Genomic DNA, 24,893 nt, shown 5'->3' on the forward strand with positions numbered 1-24,893 from the left:
TTCCTTTCAAGATGAGCCGAGATGATATCAAGATTCCCGATCTAGACAGCGATGGCGAACCTGATCCAGGAGAAGACATTGTGGAACAAGGCTATGTTTTCACAGGCGATGGAAAAGCTGAGGAGACTAAATCAAACCAAATTTCATCACACCCGGTGGTGATCCCAGGTCTGACTCCAGTGGTCCCAGATTCAGTTTCATGGGGAGCAGTGCCTGAGATACCAGAGGAGGCAGCGCCTCGTGTTGCAGTTTTGGAGGATGACGTTGAACAGCCTGTCTTGGTGGTCTACCCCACAGTTACTAATTTAGAGGTACCAGTGACAAACCTTGACCCTGGTGAGGTCGCAGGTGAGGTACCAAGCCAGTCCATTCCAAGGAGGTCAAAGCGTGTTAGGAAGCCAACATCTTGTCAAAGCTGCAACTATGCTCATGCAAGTATTGAGTGTACTTCCATTCCAGGGACAGTAACAGAGGCTTTAAATAGTAAAGATTCTGAGTTTTGGAAACAGGCAATGCAAGAAGAAGTAAAAGTTTTGTCAGACCAAGGAACATGGGAAATAGTGCCAAGACCAGAGGGATTAAATATTGTAGGTTCAAAATGGGTGTTTGCTTTGAAACGTAATGATAAAGGGGAAATTATAAAGTTCAAGGCAAGGTTAGTTGCTCAGGGATATGGTCAAATTCATGGAGTTGATTACCATGACACATTTAGTCCTGTTATTCAAAAGAAAAGTCTGAGGCTTCTTATAGCTATTGCTGTTGAGACAGATTTAGAAATGGATCAGTTGGATATTGTAGGGGCATATTTAAACAGTAAATTAGAAGAGGATGTGTACATGGAGATACCAAAATATCTCGGAGAGAATATAACGGTTGATAGAAAGTTTTATGTATGTAAGTTAAACAAGAGTATATACGGTTTAAAGAAATCAGGTAGAAATTGGTATTTGCATCTAAGCTCAATTTTGTCTGTGTATGGATTAAAACAGTGTTTAAGTGATCCATGTATTTTTAGCATGTCTGACCTTAAAGTAGGGGTTTATGTTGATGATATGTTGCTTGTCGGAACGAAGGACAAGATATCACAGTTTAAGAGTTATCTAGGTAAGCATGTAGGAGTCAAGGATCTTGGTTCAGCCCATAATATTTTGTCCATAAGAATACAGAGACCTGAAAGAAGTGTGGTATATATTGATCAGGAGAATTATATAAAATATATGTTGGAAGAATTCGAGATGCAAGATTGTCATGGGGTGAATACTCCTTTACCAGTAGATTTTCAAGAGAGAGATGTCGAAAACCAAATAAGCAATTATTTGTATCGAAAAGCAATAGGCTGTTTGTTGCATTTGTCTGGAAATACAAGACCAGATATTTCCTATGCAGTGTGTATTTTAAGTCAGTATATGGAGGAGCCATGTCAAACTGATTGGAAAAATGTCAAGCATATGTTTAGATTTTTGTCTAAGACTAGAGGTTATGCTTTATGTTATCAAAAATGTCAAAGTAAAATTAACGCATACTCTGATGCAGACTGGGCAGGCAGTAAAGGTTATTGTAAGTCCATTACAGGATATCATATTTCTTTAGCAGGAGCTCCATTTATCTGGCGAGCAAGGAAGCAAAAATGCATGGCAACCTCATCAACTCATGCAGAGTTTATTGCATTGTATGAGTGTGTAACTGAAATAGTATGGTTATCAGAGTTGTTAATAGAAATTAATCAAGGATGTTTAATGCCTAAACCTTGTGTTATTTATTGTGATAATGAGAGTTCCATTGCCATTGCCAAAAATGATGTTATAACTGAAGGAAACAAACATTTCTTTGTTAAATACCATTTCATCATGGAACAAGTCAAAGAAAAAATGGTGTATTTTATATATGTACCATCAGACAAGAATACTGCGGATATATTTACTAAAAGACTGCCAGGGACAAGAATCAAAGTGTTATCAAAGATGATAGGACTTAAGGATCTGTACAATAGAATTTAAGATGTTTGAATATTTTATAATTATAATGTCTTGTGTTGTTTGGTACTCATTCAGAGATTGAAGGTGAAATGATTATTGCATTTTCAAAAAAAACAGGTATTGTCCGAGGGGGAGTGTTAAGATTTCCATGAAATGTATATTTTGTATATTCGCGGACAATGCCATTTTTTATCAACAGAAAAAAGTATCTATGTACTTTTTTGTAGCCAAGGGTTTGTTTATGGTTACTTTGTTGGGACTCTTTAAAAATGGTTGAAGAATAAAACTTGAAGTAGATAGTTGATCCTGTTTTTTCTCCGGACTAACTGTCGAAGCTTTCATAGTGGCACGAAGATTTCGTCCACTGGTTACCGAAACACAAATATTTTTTGTCAATCAAGTCCCATTCATTATGATTTTTATCATTGGGCAACAATACTTTCACACAATTATCTTATATGCATATCAACATATGTTTTGTGTTTCACACCCCTCATCAATCTTCCAACATATGTAAAATGTCATTTTAGGCCTTAATAACTTAATGATTTTTCCAAACCACTGATACTTCAAAAATTATATACATAAGACAAACATGTCTCATGATGCAATTGATAGTTTTCCATCTTGTAATACCATTGACTGAGGTCTAAGTGATTCTCAGGCTATTAACTTTCATGTAGATCATTCCAATAAAATGCATGCCATTTATATAGGAAAACTAATATTTATAAAATCAGTTTGTACAAAAATCCACAAATAAAACAGTGATATCATAGCAGTAAAACAACTTGACTGCCATTGCCCAAGCATAGAACTTTGACTAACAAATTCTTTGATCCTCATTACATATTAAAAACATAACAATGTTTCCACTTTGAAAATATAGTAACCGGAGGCAAACTGGTGCATCAGCTATCATCTGAAAACAAGGATAGGAAGAGGAGAGAGTATGAGACAAGGAGAGCATACAACTGAACTTTCCATTATCATGCACAAAGTGGAAAAGTAGCTCACATAATTTTTAAGAGAATACCTTCTAATACAATCCACTAACACACATAATACACCATTATTCTTTGTTGACTTTAGTATTTCATATTTCTCCTAGTGCTCTATACTTCAGCGTAAAACTAGTATAAGAAAACCACACAGAAAATTAGCAATGTAAAATGAAACATGACAAAGTTTCCAATATAGAGGAGAAATCCATTACATTTGCCTGCTGTAAACTTTGGGAGTTTTCTTAATGGATTCAAAATAAAGATAATGATAAAGAAATAATGATATTTTTATCTCATAACCTTAGCTGAATGCCAAAACCAAAACCATCCAGGAACTTTCAACCAAGGGATTTCCTTCAGGTAGTCATTCCCTTGAGAGTCACAACTTAAGATGTAATCATCATTTATCTTACTCAGATAAGACTAATGACTCAACAGATTTTTTATTCCCTTAAAGGAAGTACTCAATGAATTTCTCAGTTCATCTAAATCTATTAAATCTGTGAGATGATGTAAGACAATATTATCGGTTGTAATAGAGTGAAAAATAAAGAGGCTCATGTATTTTTTCATTTTTCGATTTGCCACCAAATTCTCAAGCTGTTTGCAAAAATAAGTCGATACGTGATGTAACACAAAAAATAATGCAACATTCTGAGCAAATAAACACAAAAGGGAACCGGGAATTTCAAAAAGACAGGAATAAAGAATAAAAGATAATGAATTACCCATCAGATTGGAACTAACAGCCAACAGTAAGTCAGCATTGGCAAAATAAAAAGGCTCACAGATAAATATGAAAAAGAGAACTTCAATAAATATTGTAATCTCCAAAGAAGTCACACCTGGATTCAGTTATGCAAACATAAAATCAAAATTCCTGCCATTTCCTCTAAAGCCCAAACTTCCTTATTATGTATAATGAGAGTAAAAAGACTTACATAACTTGAGTCTTGAGTGAGTTCATTTGATAGGCCACAAAGTGAAAGTTCGTCCATAAGGAACCCATTTTGCAGCCTTTTCATTGCAATACTTGATAGTGCATTCTACATATGGAAGTAGACATAAGTTGATTGCTGCTAACATTGTCCTTGGATAGACACTAGGTCAATCCCCATGATAATGGAGTCATTCACTAAGTCCCAAAACCACAAAGATGAAAGGTAGATGGAAAGAAAGGTATGTATGGTACACCAGTAAAGTCTTCCTCATCCATCCACTATCCCATAAGTTTGATATAAAATAAAACAGGAAAGGTGCTACCCACTGTTCATGAGTTGTTGACATCAATTATGTTCTTGTTCACTTGTTCTGAGATAACTCTTCATTAAGAGATGGAATGTAAGCAACAAGAACCACTCGATGTCCATGAGTGAAGCTGAGGAGTTATTGACGTGATCAACTTATCTTCTTGTTGCAAACAGCTCGAGAATTTGGTGGCAAATCGAAAAATGAAAAAATACATGAGGCTCTTTATTTTTCAAACTCTATCACAACCGATAATATGTACTATCTTCGCTGAAGTTCTGAAATTCATATTTAACTGGACGGCTATATACACATGCGTTTGTTTTTTATTGTTTCTTCATCACAGCAATGGTTTTTGATAGCCCAACTACTTTTGTTCCGCCAGTGCTGGCTTATTGTTGGCTGCTAGTCCCAGTTGTGTGGCTAATTCACTTTTTACTTTTAATGCATGTCTTATTGATAAACAAATGGCCAGCCAGCTCAGCCTCAAAAGCATGCTTATTAAGTTTTCTTAGTAGACATCTTGGCTAACTCCATAATTCATTGAAAATCTATGCATTTATAAATACTCAATGGAAATGCATATGGCAGTATAAACAACAACATGAAAAAAGATGAATAGTGCTGAGAGATATGATACAAGAATATCCAAATGTTGCATAAGCTTACTCAAAGTCAGCTCAATTTATAATTTCAGTTTGGCCTGATCTCAGACCAGGACGAGATCAGTCCCTAAATGTAGTTATTAGTCAGGAGATAGCATACCTTTAACAATACGCTTGAAAAGAGGAGATCCTTGGCTCACGGCTAGCTGACTAGTGCTCTTCCCTTGACCCTGCCAACAAAATTGGTTGGCATTACTCCACATCCTTTCCTCTTTGGGTACATTTAATGTGTCTGAAATACGGAGAAAATAATTGCATATATTATTCATATACAACCAGAGTGAAATGATCCTAGCAGGATTAGAATGCTTAGAGTTATTCAAAGAGAAAATACAAAGCAAGATTATAAATATACAGAATATTCAACCAATGGACCCACCAAACTAAAACTTGGCATCATGTCACTGCTGGGTATTTAATATTAAATATGGCATAAACAATGAGTCACAGGGTAAAAAAATCTGAGGTTTTCCTGACTGTATCATCAGCAAGTAATTACTTCAATTTCTGTGCAGGTAAAGTTCTTTTAACCCTAGAACGACGGGCTGGGTCCAATGGACCCAGTTGGTAGTTTTGAAAGTTTATAATTATGTCAAAAGTGCACGAAACTGATTTTGATGCCGTGGCTTTTCCTAAATATATGTCCTCTAAAACATAGCAAGAAATAACGAGAATGGGCTCATTATATTTTATAGTATACTACAAAGTTACATAGTGGACTGACTGGGTCCATTGGACCCAGTCGACTATTTTCAATGCTATGGGTAATTCATTTCAACTTATCAGCAATTTTCTTATTTACTTTGTATTTTTGGGAGATTCAATGTTTATGGAGATATATACAAGGTCGTAGGCAATAGTTATTACCAATTAGTGGGCATTTTTTATGGATTGGCTTGATGCCTTTCATATACTCTTCTAATGTCACATTTAGAGTGACACAGTCAGAAACATGTATCCACATCGTTTCGTAATGGGTAGTTTTTGCAACTTTCTCTGGTTGGACGCACACACAGTGTGAATTATCTACATTCAGCCCCATAATCTGTTACTTTTAAATGTGAGACTGTTCATATAGCGTCTGCGGTGCTTTCGTGGTGGACAGTCAGAAGTTACGCTCGCAAGCTGGAAAGGTTTCACTGCCTGCCGACATTTGCTGTTATTCCAACTATCTAATTGAAGACCTCGAAGAATTTGAATTCCATCATTACATTTTGATACCATGCATGGTAGGTACAAAACTTTATGGATTATATAAAAGACTATATTCCTTCAATCTAATGTACTTCTTCAGTATTTACCTCATTTACCAAATCGTTTACTCCTCAGATGGATTAGTAGGATGAAGTGGTGTATTGATTTTCAACTACTATGATATACAGCAATGTCATTATTCCTATCTTTACAGGATGCTTGGTGGTACCAAATTTTGTGTAGTGAGGTATTGATGTGACTGAATTCATAGAGTGGCTATTGATAGACTGTGTAGTTGAGGAGCTAAGAAGTCGGCGTCGCCATTTGGATATTACAGTCAAAATAACTATCAAGATATTTTTGAGGTAATAAGAAAAAAGGATTGTTTATAGTTATTGAAAAAATTAGCTGTTCTAGCAAAACTATTGAACTCTTTGAATTGCTTGATGATATCAGAAACATAATACGAGACAGTGCTTTTCTAATTTTTACCTGAATTTAAAACTAAGGAGTAGCACGAACAATGTTATCTTCCATTTATATCTAAGTAAAGTTTGGAATGAAAAATTGATCAATTTCATTGTCACTTTATTCACAGGCTTGCTAATAGTGACACACATTTGGAGTGCATTCATCTAAAGATTGCAGAACGACGTGTTCAGCATCTAAATATACAGCGCTAACAGGAGGAGGGTAGTAGTGACTCCGGTGGAGATGAAGCCTAAAATGTTGAATAAGGATGGAGAAGAACTGAACCTTGCGCGATTTTTCTTCACCTTTCTGAGAAGATGATAGAAATGCGAAAATAGGGAATTCCTAACGGGAGAAATTTTTATTTCACGCAATCTGAAAGAGGAGTGGTAAACAAAACCTCATGCCACTAAAAAGGGTAGAATGCGAAGGCGTAATATTTTGCGTCATATCCCGTGCACCATGCGGAATTTTTATTCTGTCTTCTGCTTTTTTGCTAATTTTGCGTCCTAACATCTTTGATGTTGTTAGAAAATGGATTACCATTGAAAGGCATATAGTTTTTCAAACTTTGTAGAATGAAGAAGATGACTGAAATAAATAAGGTTCTGGCATTGCTAATACATATCATTTTTACTAGTCAAAAATGAAAATTTTTCACAACTTTGGAGTAAACTAGACGGGCGACAAACATGCAACAGTTTATGGAGTCAAAAGTAATACTGCGGGTTATTTGATTTGATAATGCGACAGAAAAGCAGAGGCGAAGACAAGTTGCAGATTATTAGAGGGATATTTGATGGGCGGAATGAATATTTGAAATATGCAATCGTGCCAGGATCCTGCATGACAGTTGACGAGCAGTTATTGATGTTCCGCGGGCGCTGTACCTTTAGAGAGTTTGTATCATCAAAACGAGGAAAGTATGGAATTAAAATTTTGGCTGCAAGTCGTAGTAGTGATTCATACAAGTGGAATGTCCAAGTATACACAGGTAGAGAATCTCATAAAAGTCGAGAGGTCAATCAAGGGAAAAGATTAGTTACACGTATGGTTGAGGGATCAATCAGCCAGAAACATAAGTAGGTAGCCCAATACTTTCCAAAGGTTTAGCGATTGTAGAGATCATGAGGTAAAATAAACGAGGGATTCCACCCGAGCTCACGTCTGTAAATGCCATACAGCCAACAGGATTTCCTAACAAAGTGGTATCTCATGAATATCATGGAATCCAAGAGAAATTCAACTATCGGAAGAATTTACATCGCGAAAAAGAAAATGTGGCACACTCCTTGAAAACCTTAGCAACCTAGTGTCGTAAGTGCAACTACAAAAGGGATAGAAAGACACGAACATCCTCTTCACAATGTGCGCAAATTATATGTCAAGATCATTCAGAAATTTTATGCAATCAGTGCCTGTAGTAGCATAACAGTTTTTCATAACTTGACAAAAAATTGACATAAAAATAATAATCATTGACAAAAAATCCATTTTGTAATTTGTGTTAATGTTATTCAGAAAATGAACATTCATAAAAATGGGAAAGGTGGAGTGATATTTCTGGTAGAGGGGCTAATATTATTCTCCGCTGCAGTAATAGCTTAAAACAAAATAATTTAATAATAATAAAGACGAAGAAATATGTTGAGGATGTAAATAAGATGGAAACCATCACTTAACTCAGTCTAAATTCATCATAAACTGGTAATATTGTGGAAAAAATGTTTCAGGGTCCATTGGACCCAGTCAGGCTACTACGCGATAATTTTTTTTCAGTCTTCCTAGGGTTAAGTCTAACATATTTAGATGACTTACTCTGCTGGTGTCTTTAAGGATTCTCCATCCTTCAAAACAGCGAGAAATATCAATAGATTTGACATATTCAAAACAAAAAGATCCTTGTGTTGCATGGGTCCCTCATTCAGCTGCAGTCTTCAGAAATTCTTTATGTATTGCTACCAAAACATGTCCAAGTTTAAAGAAGTACAGTGGAACCTCGTTAAAGCGAGTACGGGCTATAGCAACACCCCCGCTATTACGAGAGATAGCCGATGCACCGTCGATTGACCCTATAATAAGCCTGTTAAAAAATTCGTTTTTACGAGACCCTTTCGGTGTTGGCTCTCGCCATAGCGAGGGTTTCACCGCCGGAAGACTTTCATGAAGACTCCTTAACCTCTGTAATTGCTAGCGATCTGTTAGAAATGAAGTTAATGGAGTGCTCAGTCTCAAATTTATGTGGTAAACTGTCGTTCGATAAATATAATGATGACAAAACAATGCTTTGTATGATTTTTATTCAGTGCGGCGCTTATAAATTGTTTGAATAGTTGGTCGTTATTTGAGTAAGGAAATTTAGTGATGCAAAAAAACATCGCCTTTCTTCTGGATTTATGCTTACGTTTATCGGATAGATGTTTATCTGTCGCCGCACCACTCCTGTTCCTGTATATCTGTTCGCAACAGGTATATTGGCTATTATTTGCTCCACCTCCGGTAAAGCGAAAATTCGCTATCGCGAGTGTTTATTAGTGCACCGTGGGGTGTCGTTATATCGAGGTTTCACTGTAGACAACTAGGTAGAATGGAAACGCAAGAGAATTATTCACGTTTGCCACAGTATTTACATAGCCCATTCCTGTTCAATCATTCCACCATATGATGCACTAGCAATTATTTTCACCAAAGATTAATAAAATGACTACATCATAAAGCTAGATCCAGAAACATTGCCTCAAACAACCACATTTTGAGTAAGCTCAGTCATTAGAACTAAATAATGAAGGAACACAAAACACTAAATTCATAGAGAAATTCAAAGCAACAAATTATGAGTTTATAAGTACACAGACCACTGAAATATTGAGTAAACTCAGATCAGATTCATTGTCGACAAGTTATGGAAGTTCACAGATAGTAATAAATCAAACAGCTGTAGTAATTTTCCACACTTTTTTAATTTTTTCAACTGGTTTCAATACTTACACATGATTTTCAAGAGCTGTCTAGCCTATGAGTAGCAAGCCTGGTATAAGTACAGAAGTAGGAATGGGGGTTTGAGGTTGGGTACTCATTTGCGGGATGTCTATTCAGGGTTATCGGACAAGGTTTTCAAGGGAGGAGGGACTCCCACCTTAAGGAAAGGTCAGGTCATCGTTGGTACCACCTCATTGACCACACATTCTCCAAACAACTTGGAATACTATCCTTTTTCAAAATTTTCTACAAAATCCAGTTTTTTACCTTTGTCAAATACATACATACATGTAAAATTTTTAAGATAAAATCAGATAAATCGTCACGAGTATACAAATGCTTTGCAAACATAGAATTTTCATCACAATTTAAAAAAGACTTTTTATGCTCATCAATTCTTAGGATAGGATTTTAAAAACATTACTTAAAATTATCCTTAGGGAACAATTTTCCTATTTCATAGGATAGACGACTTAAAAATGGTAATTTTTTCCATTGTTCATACGACCATGTTGTAGGGGAGAGGTTTGTCGGTGACAACAGAGCCTTCTTCTTTAGTTTACACTCCAACAGTGAGTCTACCATTCTTTCCCCATACCCATTTCAGGACACTATAAGTTAAATTCTGTTATCCTCCTTTTCAAAATCTATTTGAGTAAGGGGTATGGAAAGTAGATGATGTATGTATTAACACATGAGAAGTGGCCAATTTAAGCGAGTGATGGTGATTATAATATTTTGGAATAACAACATCCGTAAAAGTACTTTTCCGAAAAATTGAAAACCAATGTGAGTGGTTTCTAATTTCTATTATCAGATCTTGAAAGCACAGAGTCTTCATTCCCACCTCTACAGTAAATACTACTGAGGATGTAAACAGTTGAGCTTTACCACAAATTATATAGCTGTTTAACACTTCCCATTCAAAGACAAATGATGTCATCTACATGCCGGTTGTGGTAAAAACATTTTTGAGAAGGGGGTCTTCAGAAGTAAAAAGTTGTTTCTCCAGATTATCTGCTAAGATTGGAGGAGGAGGACTATTTTGATTAGTAGCGTTAAAAAAATGCTGACAATGCGTATTATACAGAGCATTTTAAATGGCCAAAACAGGGGTGAGGAAGTAGGAGAATAAAAATAGGCTGGAGGCATTCGGGATACGTGAGATATTTACCAGGGGCATTAATAAGGAGACAGAATGCGGATCGAGCACGTAACAGGGTACGGAATGCTGAAAACTATGACAGAAGGAAGGATGTAGGGTGATCGAGGGAGAGAGGAGAAGGGTACTGGATTCTCGCAAAGCTGAAAGATCTATACCTCATACTAAAATAAAAAAAGAAATACAATTTGAAAAAAGGGAAAAACTGGGAAATATGCCATGTTCAATGAAAACACACCTATACATGAAGATTATAGATAATTTTTTCCCAATGATAATACAGTAAGTCTGTTAACTAACTCACTCATTGATTCAATCCAAAGGTTCGGATAGATGAGGGTAGAACTCACTCTGATTATGTCATTGGCATGTGAATTTCACACATCCAGGGTAGATGCGTCAGTTCCTCTCCTTGAGGTACCTACACTTCACAGGCTTCGTCCAGTGGCATAGCAACCAGGGGGGGAGGGGGTGTTTTTGGGCTACAATCCCTCCCTTGAGCCTTCTAAAGAGGAGCCCTAGACCCACTGCTGGCTTCACCCCAAAACCTTCGATCAGTAGCCAAGCACTCCACCCACTGGGCAACCGCAACCTCCCCCCCCCCCCCCCCAGACTACTTTGTAACACCATAAGTTTTAGGCAGAAAAATAAATGCAAAAGAGATTCCATTATCCACACTAATTACAAGGTCCCAAAAAGAAATTGTACTAGCTCACCCACTATTTTTACTGCTGATTGATATAGAGTTTGAAAAATAATGAGACCCACATTTCCCCATTTTTCCATCTGTCGTCTACTTCTCAAACAATTCACAGCATAAAATTTAATGCTTTAACCCTTTTGCAGATAAGCTGATGATGTCCCAAACTCCTGCTGAATGGGTCACTGCTTTTCTACTAATCCCTGACATTGCACATTGCCCTCTTGTGGTTTGCTGTTGTTTACATTCATGGGAGCAATTCATTCCCTCAATGAGCTGTTCTCCTGAATGAGTAAATGAACCAAAAGTCTAATGACATTACCACCTTATGAAAAGTGTTCTCAAGCAACTCATCTTCCCTTTCGATCTACGGAATTGTTTCAAGGAGTTGTGATTTTGAGTCTAGTGAATGATACCAATAATAGGAAAAATTCATGATCATTTTCTCAACAATTTTTTTCTTTTGAATTCCATGTCATGCTTTGTCTGAGACTTTGGCACCTGATCCAATGAAAAACTACCTAGTTGTTTGGAGGTAGGGAAAAGAAAGAGAGAATATAGAGTAAAATAGGTAGGGTAGAGGATTTGTAGGGATTGGCTGGGAAAATAATAAAAGGATGATCCGACAAGCATTTAATCAAATGAAAGATAATCACAGTTAAATACCTATTATAACATAAATATGCCAATTTCTGTCTCACATGTTATTCAACTCACCCAAAAGTGTAGAAGTAAGCTGAGGAATGATAGGCTGCAATATGATACTGCTAATGCGAAGTGACTCCAATGAAAGAGCAAGGGTTGCCCTCAACACAAACTGGACGCTGGATATATCAGGCTCATCCGAAAGGGATGAAGACCCTGTCATCTTCCGCAGTTGTTTTGCTGCATCCCAAGGGCGATGTGCTTCAAAAAACCTGTTCGTATTTCGTAGGACATTCATCACTGCATCTACAACCCTATTAAACTCATAGTGCTCATAATATTCTTTGGTTTTATCTGTAATAGAAAACAAATAAGAAATGAATGCATGCTGCGCAATGATTTCTAATGCCTTGTTTGCTAATAATTACAGAAGGCTAAGTATCATACAAAATTTGAGGTAAGTTGATGGCCTAATAAATTTTACCAATACCTATTTTCTTTTGTGACAATGTGTGTGACAATGACAGCATACTTATTCTGGCATTGTAAAAGATTTAAGGTAAAGCAATTGTCTGAAATACTTTATTTTTCTTTAATGAATAACCATATAATAAGTTCTGGGGATTTAATCTGTTTCATCCATTGCCAAAGGTGAGCTACAGCTAACCTTAGCAAACCATAAGAATGCATATGACACAGCAATCCTAGAGAGAGTCACAAATGTCTTCAATAATAATAACCAGGAAAAATACCCTGGATTCTTCATTTGGGGTTAAGCAGGACCAATTACATATACTATTTCTTCACAATCTTAAGATTGTTAACAAATAATATAATATGTATTAGAAAGATTGTTTCAAAGATGAAAAAATAGAAGAACTCTACCTGGCAATGACAATAAACTCTCCACCAAAGCAATCGCAGTTTCCTTTTTAACTTCAGCACAGGATGATGAACACAAGGTGTCAATATCATTTTGATTTAATGATGGAAATTCTCTTTTTTTATTGATAGATACTCCAGTACATCTGTTCAAAAGATTTCCATATGTGTCGGCAAGTTCAGCATTCAAAATTTTTATAGCTTTTTCATTACTATAATCTGGAACAAAAAATGCATTCATATAATTTGATCAAAACATAGCAAATGAATGTCTATAATGAGATGCAAAGATAGTACCATTAGGCTGTCCCAAAAAAACATTTTATTTGAAATTTCAAAATCGTCAATCAGATTTCGATGACCCTAGAGTATACAAGGATTGGCAAAAAAAGATTTTCAAAACTTTTAAATAATTAGCGAAAGGCGCCTAAATAGGTACCATCACCCTTAATTTGTCATACGATTTCGCAAAAAAAATGTAAAATTAAGGGTAATCAGGGTAGTAATGACCCACAGAACAAAAATTTTGTCGGTTTTTGCATATCTTTCAACGTTTAGGCTTTGCAGCCCGCGCAGCCTGGCGCCAAGAGTGGTGCTAAGCAATGCGGCTCGCACGACCCGACGCAACAGACGGCTAAGGCCATCTCCTTCCCCTCCCCTCCCTCTCCTCCTCACCCACGGTCGCCCACCATGCTCATTTGCGAAATTCTTTTGCAAAATCGTATAACAAATTAAGGGTGTTAGTATTTAGGTGCCTCTCTTTAACTAACTATTTAAAAATTTTCGAAAATCTTTTTTTGCCTATCCTTTTACACCCGAGGGTCATCGAAATCCGATTGATGATTTTGAAATTTCAAAAAAAATGTTTTTTTTTTGGGACAGCCAACAGTACCATGTTATTAAACATGGCATGACATCTTTAATATAGCAATATAAGCAATGATATTCTGGCACCCATGATATCACCTATCATTAAAAATTCAACAAGAAGAAGTATTGATATTGTTTGCTAATTCTTATAACTTGAGCTTCATGACAACAGCCTACCTAAACTAAACACATTCAAATGCACCTAACCAATTTCATTGATTTACTAATTAGCAGAATTAGAGGAATAGTGGGAGCTCCTTGAAGAGAGCTGGATCAGGCATTCTCTGAAGACTTCGAGTTAGAAATTAGCGAGGGGGAGGGTGGGGAGGAGGATGAACCCTCACAGTCAGGTACTCCGTTGCCTCCTTCTTGATAAAAAAAATTATTTGTTTCGGTAACCAGTGGACGAAATCTTCGTGCCACTAGAAAAGCTTCGACAGTTAGTCCGGAGAAAAAACAGGATCAACTATCTACTTCAAGTTTTATTCTTCAACCATTTTTAAAGAGTCACAACAAAGTAAAACAACAAACCCTTGACTACAAAAAAGTACATAGATACTTTTTTCTGTTGATAAAAAATGGCATTGTCCGCGAATATACGAAATATACATTTCATGGAAATCTTAACACTCCCCCTCGGACAATACCTGTTTTGAAAATGCAATAATCATTTCACCTTCAATCTCTGAATGAGTACCAAACAACACAAGACATTATAATTATAAAATATTCAAACATCTTAAATTCTATTGTACAGATCCTTAAGTCCTATCATCTTTGATAGCACTTTGATTCTTGTCCCTGGCAGTCTTTTAGTAAATATATCCGCAGTATTCTTGTCTGATGGTACATATATAAAATACACCATTTTTTCTTTGACTTGTTCCATGATGAAATGGTATTTAACAAAGAAATGTTTGTTTCCTTCAGTTATAACATCATTTTTGGCAATGGCAATGGAACTCTCATTATCACAATAAATAACACAAGGTTTAGGCATTAAACATCCTTGATTAATTTCTATTAACAACTCTGATAACCATACTATTTCAGTTACACACTCATACAATGCAATAAACTCTGCATGAGTTGATGAGGTTGCCATGCATTTTTGCTTCCTTGCTCGCCAGATAAATGGAGCCCCTGCTAAAGAAATATGATATCCTGTAATGGACTTACAATAACCTTTACTGCCTGCCCAGTCTGCATCAGAGTGTGCATTAATTTTACTTTGACATTTTTGATAACATAAAGCATAACCTCTAGTCTTAGACAAAAATCTAAACATATGCTTGACATTTTTCTAATCAGTTTGACATGGCTCCTCCATATACTGACTTAAAATACACACTGCATAGGAAATGTCTGGTCTTGTATTTCCAGACAAATGCAACAAACAGCCTATTGCTTTTCGATACAAATAATTGCTTATTTGGTTTTCGACATCTCTCTCTTGAAAATCTACTGGTAAAGGAGTATTCACCCCATGACAATCTTGCATCTCGAATTCTTCCAACATATATTTTATATAATTCTCCTGATCAATATATATCACACTTCTTTCAGGTCTCTGTATTCTTATGGACAAAATATTATGGGCTGAACCAAGATCCTTGACTCCTACATGCTTACCTAGATAACTCTTAAACTGTGATATCTTGTCCTTCGTTCCGACAAGCAACATATCATCAACATAAACCCCTACTTTAAGGTCAGACATGCTAAAAATACATGGATCACTTAAACACTGTTTTAATCCATACACAGACAAAATTGAGCTTAGATGCAAATACCAATTTCTACCTGATTGCTTTAAACCGTATATACTCTTGTTTAACTTACATACATAAAACTTTCTATCAACCGTTATATTCTCTCCGAGATATTTTGGTATCTCCATGTACACATCCTCTTCTAATTTACTGTTTAAATATGCCCCTACAATATCCAACTGATCCATTTCTAAATCTGTCTCAACAGCAATAGCTATAAGAAGCCTCAGACTTTTCTTTTGAATAACAGGACTAAATGTGTCATGGTAATCAACTCCATGAATTTGACCATATCCCTGAGCAACTAACCTTGCCTTGAACTTTATAATTTCCCCTTTATCATTACGTTTCAAAGCAAACACCCATTTTGAACCTACAATATTTAATCCCTCTGGCCTTGGCACTATTTCCCATGTCCCTTGGTCTGACAAAACTTTTACTTCTTCTTGCATTGCCTGTTTCCAAAACTCAGAATCTTTACTATTTAAAGCCTCTGTTACTGTCCCTGGAATGGAAGTACACTCAATACTTGCATGAGCATAGTTGCAGCTTTGACAAGATGTTGGCTTCCTAACACGCTTTGACCTCCTTGGAATGGACTGGCTTGGTACCTCACCTGCAACCTCACCAGGGTCAAGGTTTGTCACTGGTACCTCTAAATTAGTAACTGTGGGGTAGACCGCCAAGACAGGCTGTTCAACGTCATCCTCCAAAACTGCAACACGAGGCACTGCCTCCTCTGGTATCTCAGGCACTGCTCCCCCTGAAACTGAATCTGGGACCACTGGAGTCAGACCTGGGATCACCACCGGGTGTGATGAAATTTGGTTTGATTTAGTCTCCTCAGCTTTTCCATCGCCTGTGAAAACATAGCCTTGTTCCACAATGTCTTCTCCTGGATCAGGTTCGCCATCGCTGTCTAGATCGGGAATCTTGATATCATCTAGGCTCATCTTGAAAGGAAATTTTGATTCGTTGAACCTGACATCTCTGCTGATTATTACTTTCTTCTTTTTCAGACTCCAAAGTCGATATCCTTTGATGCCCTCTTCATATCCTAACATGATGCTTTCTTCTCCTCTGGGACTCAATTTTCCATCTCTTGTCTCTCTTGGCTGCCATGCCCATGCCTGGCATCCAAATACTCTTAGATAGTTATAATCTATCTCTTTTAGTTCCCGTCCTTTCCACAAACTCATTGGAATATTGCTATTTCGTGCAGAAGTAGGAGACAAATTTCTGAGATGTACAGCAGTCATGAGAGCTTCTCCCCAAAATCTTTTATGAAGACCAGATTTTATCAGTAAACATCTCGTTCTATTCAGAATAGTTTCGTTGTACCTCTCAGATAGCCCATTTTGCTGTGGAGTATATGCCACTGAGAAACGATGTAAGATTCCACATTCTTCCAGGTGTACTGAGAATTTTTTATCTGTGTATTCTCCACCATTGTCACTCTGGAATTCCTTAATTTTCCTATCGTGCAGGCACTCCACTCTACGTTGAAATTTCTTGAAATTTTCAAATACTTCTGACTTCTTTTTCAATAAGTAGACCATAGAATACCTTGTAAAATCATCAATAAATGTGACAAAGTACTTAGCTCCATTTAAAGTCTTGGGTGTAAATGGACCTGCCACATCAGAATGGATTCTATCCAAGACCTTGCATGTATCTTCTCCACCTATGTTAGGAAATTTTAACCTTTTCATTTTCCCAGCATTACAAGTGTCACAATCAAAATGGTTAATTCCACATTTTTTATCCAAAGGAATTCTCTTCATATCGTCTTCATTTAGATGCCCCAGTCTATCATGCCATATTATGGTAGATACTATGGATGCTTTCTTTGTCTCAGAAATAATCTTGACATCTTCAATGCTGACTCCTCCTACTGTAGTGATGTAATATAAATTATTTACGAGAAATGCCTTTAAGAAAACTTCTCCTTCATCTGATATCTCGTTCACCCCTTGATAACATGAGAACTTCATTCCCTTCTTGTCCAATACTCCTTGTGAAAGCAAATTATCTTTCAAATCAGGGATGTACAGTACATCTGAGAAGTCTATAGTAAAGCCACCACATTCAGTGGAGCTCTCCAATTTTATGGTGCCAATTCCTTTGACTTCCAAAGCATATCCATCACCCACAACAACTTGACCAGTTATGGGACAAAGATTTATGAATAAATCTTTTCTATTGGTCATGTGGTCTGATGCTCCACCGTCCAGTATCCATAATCCCCCACCTCCTATACTTTTCTCTTGGTGAGTACACAATGCTTTATATCCTCTTGTGATGACAGAAGCTCGCCCCTTCTTCACAGATTCAAAATTCTGATTCTTCTCTATAGCATTTTGTTTCTTATCGGGGCACTGGAAAGATAGATGTCCCTCTGTTCCACATACATAACAGATGGGAGGATGGCTTTTTCTTCCACCTTTACCTTTGTTCTTTCCTTTCCCTTTAAATCTATTCACTCCATGCTCAGAAAACTCTGATTCCTTTGTGACCTTGTAAACTTGATGTGCATCGCTATTATCTTCAGATTTGAGCTCTTTCTTTTCTCTTGACATGCATAGCATCTTCTGCTCTTCCACAAGCATGTCACCCAATACTTCTCTTGAGACTAATTTCCCTTTCCGATAACTCTGGACAAAAAACTTCCAGTCAGATGGAAGGCCGTTTAGATATACATTAGCTAGCATATCATCATCAATTTCCATACCACATTTCTTGATTTTCCTGCGATAATCGTTTATTATGGCAACATATTGATGAATACTCATCTCCTTAGTCTTCTGTGTGTTCCACATAGCTCGATTGAAGCTGCATAGCTCAGAGCGGCCGTAACTCGTGCACATGGTCTCCAACGCTTCCCACGCTGCCTTAGCATTATCGCAGGCGTCCACATGCTCCAGAAAAGTCTTCTGAACGTTACAATAGATGAGTCCCAGACATGTGTTGTCCAGCCTTTTCCTCCGTTTCACCTCATAATCCGGCGGATCTGCCGCGACTAACACACCGTTCTCTTCTATCGTCCACTCTTCAAAACCTTTGATAGCTTCAATACATTGAGCTTTTAAGAATAACCCCTTCATTCCTAGTGTCCACTCGTAATAGTTCGGCCCTTCAAGTTTATCAGCCACAGGTAACTGCCCCTGGGCTGACTCGCTATCCATCATTTGATTTTGCCGCCGTCCGGACATCGTTCCTCTCTTTTTCTTTTTACGAGTTCGACGAGTTATTCCAAGCCAGACTCTGGTTGATTTGTACTCGAAGTTTATCACCGTTTGCTCAAACGATAGTCTTCTTCACCAACACGTTTAATTCTCCGCACTTATGCCTGCTGGGTCCATAACCTGATAAAAAAAATTATTTGTTTCGGTAACCAGTGGACGAAATCTTCGTGCCACTAGAAAAGCTTCGACAGTTAGTCCGGAGAAAAAACAGGATCAACTATCTACTTCAAGTTTTATTCTTCAACCATTTTTAAAGAGTCACAACAAAGTAAAACAACAAACCCTTGACTACAAAAAAGTACATAGATACTTTTTTCTGTTGATAAAAAATGGCATTGTCCGCGAATATACGAAATATACATTTCATGGAAATCTTAACACTTCTATGCCCGATCCTTGGATCCCTGGCCCATCCCCTTTGTCCTATTCTTTCCCCAAACCCTCTAACTATACCGTCAGTCCTTCTCCATCCGAATGTCCTTTGCGGTGAAGTCCGAAGTTCAGTGACCCCTCAAAATATCACTTTCATAGAAAACCCAGCTCTCACCACTCCACCCCCTTCCAACGACCCATTTGTTTTTTGCATCTCCTTTTCCCAGACACCCTCTTTCGTATGCAGACATAATTTTTTATAATCTCCGAAAGGAAAGGTTAGGAATTGGAAACAATTGACTTATGAAGAGTTTTTTTTTTTTAATTTTTCGTAAGATGTTTGCTTGCAAACATAATTATTTCCAGTTTTTATGTACTAATTTTTAACTTGGGTACATCATATTGCAAAAATATGTTATTGGCTTGAGTTCAGAAGATAGTAATGAGGAAGTTATGGGTTGATTATTGCTGTTTCCACATCCATTTTTGTTTCAGCACTGGAGTCTCTACCCCAATGACCCAAAAAGGACACGTGTCAGTAAAATCTTTCCTCATGCCTTCCCCATCTTTTTGATGTGCCCATGGCACTCCCAAGAAAGCTATTCCTAGTTCTTACAAGCGGACCGACTAAATCTTTCTATCACCCCTCGCTTCATCTCCGTACCCCCTTCAACCTTAGAACAGCCGGCAGGAGTGGTGCACGACAAAAGACACACTAATACACCGTCGGAAAATAATCTCGAAAGTGGAGTAACACCCTTCTCAAGCACCTGCAGCGAAGGGAATACATAATGATTTGTGAAAACCATTTTTGTTAAATATCTGATGCTTACTGGTGGTCGTATGGGAAGAAAGGAATTGGAGCTGAAAACTAGAAATGAGTAAAGGAATTTGTGACGAGAATAGTAGCTTGAGAAGAAAATGTAGAAATTATTCAAAATTCTAGAACCCTACCCCGATACTTAGGATTAATAGTACAAGGAATATACTAAAATATCTTGCGCGGAATTACCATCCCAATCAAACAGCTGTTCACAGCAATTCCTTGTACTTATAACTTGAATTACATCCATCTAAAGTAAAAATTTCCTATGGCAGTGGCAAAATAACAATGGTAATACCAGCAGAATATAACAAATACATTTTCCTCGTATTATTTTGGATATATCACGCAGAAAAAAATTGAAAGAAAACGGTGGCACGGGGAAAAATGCAACCCTTATGCAACCAGCATCACATGTCTATCCCACTGTGCGGCTGACGTGATATCACGTCATAAATAAAAAAATTCAAAGCTAACAAACTAGAGCCAAGAAAATTTTTTCATTATTTTTCCCAGCTCTTTTGGCATCCATGCATTCCGTTTTGCATTAAAAACGGAAGCCACACAGGGGGTCGATTTTGAGTTTAACATGGTCAGCAATGAAAGTGCTAAAGATAATTGGAGAGTATCTTAAAGCCAATTGTCTGCACGTAAAAGAGTTATCGATAAGAGTTAAAGAGTTATGAGAGCTATAGCATAACACTTAGGCACCGAAGAAAAGTAGGTAGTCAACCCTGCCACAACAAACCAATGACCTTAGTCCACCCCTTGTATGCACTAACAAGGCAACTTCATCATACTCACTTCCATCACTGTGGGCCACACCCTCTCTCAAGAGAAAGTACCGCAATCCATCAGGAGTATAAAAATCAGCAAGATCAAAAGGGTTGACAACATTCCCCAAGCTCTTGGACATTTTCACTCCTTCAACAGTCCAGTGAGAGTGCACTAACATTCTTCTGGGTGGTTCCAGACCAACGGCCATAAGCAAGGAAGGCCAGTAAATTCCATGAAATCTATCAATAAAATAAATTAAATGTAAATAATTTGTAAGACTATTGCTTTACATGCTTAAATGATAAATCATTTCCACATTTTTTCAAGAACTTATATCTTACTTCAGGATATCCTTGCCAATAACTTGAAGATTAGGTGGCCAATTCCTCAAATTTGGCTCAAGATTATCAGAACTTTCATCAAAAACTTTAGCAGCCGTCAAGTAGTTAGCTAAAGCATCAACCCACACATAAATGCTTTGAGTGGCATCTCCAGGGACAGGTATGCCCCAACGAATTCTGTCAGATGGACGAGACACTGAGAGATCTCCCAAAGAAACATCTTCTATCATTGCTTTCAAAATATGATGAAATTTAGCTGGCTGAATGACTCTCTCTGTAATAAAGTAAACAAGAGAGATAGAGGAAATGCAAAGATAATTCTAAAATAATGCGTTAAAATATAAATATGTAGACCATAAAACATAACTTTCTCCCTGCAGTCAAACTCTCTGCTGAAAATACAGGAGAGAGTTTATTTGACTTCTCTGAATTGGGCTCAGATTGACACATGAAAATATGAACCCCAAGCTACATGACTGGAGGAAGGCCCAAATTTTTTTTTTTAAAGTTGGTAGTGCAGTTGAATATTTTTTTGTATTTAGTTTTGCTATTAAATTTCATACTGATGCACTTTCATACTGTCCCAAGGTAGTGACGGTTACCTATTCTGTAGATGAGCAATTTGGACCACAAACACAAAAAGTAATATCATAATTCTAACACATGCATTAGCAGCTTCAATGCAGGAAAATTAAGTCCCATTGAGCACATTAATCAGTGTATATATAAAGCTTCTTGCATGTAAACAAATTATCTCAATGTTATTACAAAACTAACCAGTTAGGTGGGAAAAAAACTTTACAGCCAATTTCCAACAAATGATTTTTGAAGCATTGGGTCATTCACAGTACGACCAGTTGCCTACATTATACAGGTGGTGCCCAATCCCTTGAGAAGATATTTTTTTCCCTTTCCTCTGCAATTTTCGACCAGTACGACTCAAGCATTCCTTTCTGATAATGCAGACCATAACAAAGCCTTTTGTCAATGGATCCTGAGAAGTGGTCTCATCTTGAAAGGTAAGCTCATTTTTTGAGGTTATAAATATCATGAAACACACAAATATTGCTAATTGCCCTGCCTAATAGGACATCTATCTAGACAGAAACCATACTTGCTTTAATCATTTTAGAATCATCCATCCTGAAGATTATATGTATGTACTTGCTAATATTGAACATGGAGGGAATAGTGACTATGTACTTGTGACTCAGTTCTATGAGAATCAAGATTGTTATGCATTATACTATTTTTAATCAATTCAAAACCAAGACATGCACGAGGAGAGAAAGCAGGTACATACATATAGCCAAAAGTTGTTCACCAAAGTAAAAAAAGTAAATTAAGGGTTAGGGCACCTGGGACCCTTCTCCGCTGGAGGTATTCCATACCATCCATACCTCTCAGAAGCCCATCCCCCACAAAGTTTTACTGGAATCGATTCCAATCAAGTGGACTACAATAAAATGGAATAGTCGTATTCCGTGGCGGATCCAGGGGAGCTTTTACCCCCTTCCTCCTAATTGGGGTATCCAATATACACTAGATAAAATGATAATTTTGCTTGAACCCCAACAACTGATGGGAGTTTATCCCCAGCCCCCCGACCTAGCCTCCCCTAGTTCCAATCCCAGAACTGCCACTGGTCATAATCATTAACAATTTTTCACAAAATACCCATGGACTCAGGGAACTGGTCAATGTAAATAGTAATATTATTAAATATGTATATTAATGTTTATGTTATGGATGATTCAATACCTATATTTACATGGAGATGAGTATTGTTGTTGTTGTTGATCTTGCTAATAAATTCAGTAGTATAAAATTGTGATCGATGCGAGAGATATATGTATCTTTTTTATATACCAGCCATCAATCACAACAGTAAAGATTTCAAAATGTCTGCCACGAATCAGGTTCTTCCCACATCAAAATGTGACATATGATTCCAACGCAAGTACATCATTTTTATACATCATTTAACATGGGCTGGTTTTAGATTAGCTTGAAATTTGTTCAATTCTCTTCAAGCACAAAAGGCATAAAATTGTGCATTACAACATTCTCTCTTGAAATTGAGTTTAATAGAAAAATTGTTATTAAACAACTTAAGAACTACATATATTTTAATACTTCCAACACCTCAAAATTGCAAGGGAATTTAGATATATAGTTGGAACCATGATTAAATAATATACAGAAATGACAGCTTCAAACTGCCATTTGAAAAGTTTCAGCCTGTTATTTTTTTGCATTAATTTTCAACACCTTCCCATTTTCCTTACAAGTAAACCCACCATCTTTCAACCAGTGCAGTAGATCATCCTTGAAGGAACTCAGTCGAAACATGTAGTTCTTCTCCTCAGTCCATTCAGCTGCCTGTCCAGATTCAATGGACACCATATGGGTTTTGCTGCCCCCACCTAATTTCTCCACAGTCACCTCTTGCAGTTGAGAGTCCTTCAGAAATGCCTCATCTGATACACAATACCATCCACTGTAAGAGCCTTCGTAAATTTGACCGTTATTCTTAAGGCTATTCCAGAATTTTTCCACCGTTAACTTGTGGCGGGTATCAGTAGTCCGAATAAAATCTGAGAAATTAACACTGCACTTTGAAAAGAGAGATGAAAACTGGGATGAAATTACACTACAGTATTGAAGGACATCATCTGCCTTGAATTCAGTCGGCGAACGTTCATCCTGGCCGTGAAGAAAAAGCAAGTAAAGACACGATTCATATTGTAACTCTAAGTGTCGAAAGTGGAATATAACTTACCTTTCTGGATGCAAGTTCGACTTTAAGACCATGCTCATCCGTTCCAGTAGAGAGTAAGACGTTTTTCGCACCGGTTAAACACTGAAATCTATGGGTAGCGTCGGCAATAACGACAGAGTAAAGATGACCAATGTGAGGAGCTGCAATTAATTCAATCCCGGTTCACTGTTCACGTGATCCAAAACAAACTAATTTTTCTCAAATTCTAAAATATATCATGTACATCGCACATACACACCAAAACCTTGTGGATAAAAAATCGCAATAAACTAAGTACTTCCATAAAAATTGTAAACGCTAGAACTGATCCAATATTACTGGGCACGTAAACAATAGATCCACCATACAAGACATTATCATTAAAGCAACTTACATGCATTTACGTAGAATATTGGAGTGCTAATGTAGTAAGACCTGATCAACACTGTTTTAAAGTAAGGCTGAGTCAACTTCAATATTCTTTCTCTCATTTCAGACAAGCTTTGAAACCAAGCTAATAATATTTGTATCACAAAATCATTTTAAATCCATGAAGGGAGTGGCGGCTACCCACGCTCAACTGTTAAGCCCAAACTCGCAAAGCGCAATCGTTGTTACGCGCCTTATTCAATCGCAAAATATGGTACTAGGTACACATATTACAGTCAGAGTAAACCTAAGTATAAGTCGTCATTTTTATAAATATTTAAGTATATTAATTGATTTTAGTTGCAACTTGAATACAACGCAACACATAGAAGTACATAACAATGAAAACACGGCATTGCCATTTATTTTACTAGAAGGCAAGTCCAAGACAGTGGTGATGAATATTTGGTGTCCCAAAGTAACTCGTCTGTAAAGAACATACAAACACGGAAAATTTACCATTTCCATACATCTTTTGTTTAAAATTCAAAAACCGTGGAGGAATACAGTCGCCACGTTTCTCAGGTACTGTGATTTCAATGTGAAATTTGCTTACAGGCAATATTAATAGTGATTA

General features: G+C 37.0%; 1 protein-coding gene across 1 annotated transcript; it reads right to left on the reverse strand.

Annotated features, from left to right (window-relative positions):
• Positions 1-2,683: 2,683 nt before the first annotated feature.
• LOC124154168 (methionine--tRNA ligase, mitochondrial) lies at positions 2,684-24,472 on the reverse strand. Its single transcript, XM_046527730.1, has 9 exons — positions 24,282-24,472; positions 23,909-24,048; positions 23,427-23,832; positions 21,127-21,400; positions 20,813-21,024; positions 12,930-13,145; positions 12,117-12,398; positions 4,994-5,125; positions 2,684-2,898 (listed from the first exon to the last, which is right to left on the reverse strand). Exons 1-9 carry the CDS (start codon positions 24,376-24,378, stop codon positions 2,888-2,890), a joined length of 1,770 nt encoding a protein of 589 aa, XP_046383686.1. The 5' UTR covers positions 24,379-24,472; the 3' UTR covers positions 2,684-2,887.
• Positions 24,473-24,893: the final 421 nt, after the last annotated feature.

The sequence above is a fragment of the Ischnura elegans genome, chromosome 2 (assembly GCF_921293095.1).
Source record: "Ischnura elegans chromosome 2, ioIscEleg1.1, whole genome shotgun sequence".
In the NCBI taxonomy this organism is placed as follows: domain Eukaryota; kingdom Metazoa; phylum Arthropoda; class Insecta; order Odonata; family Coenagrionidae; genus Ischnura; species Ischnura elegans.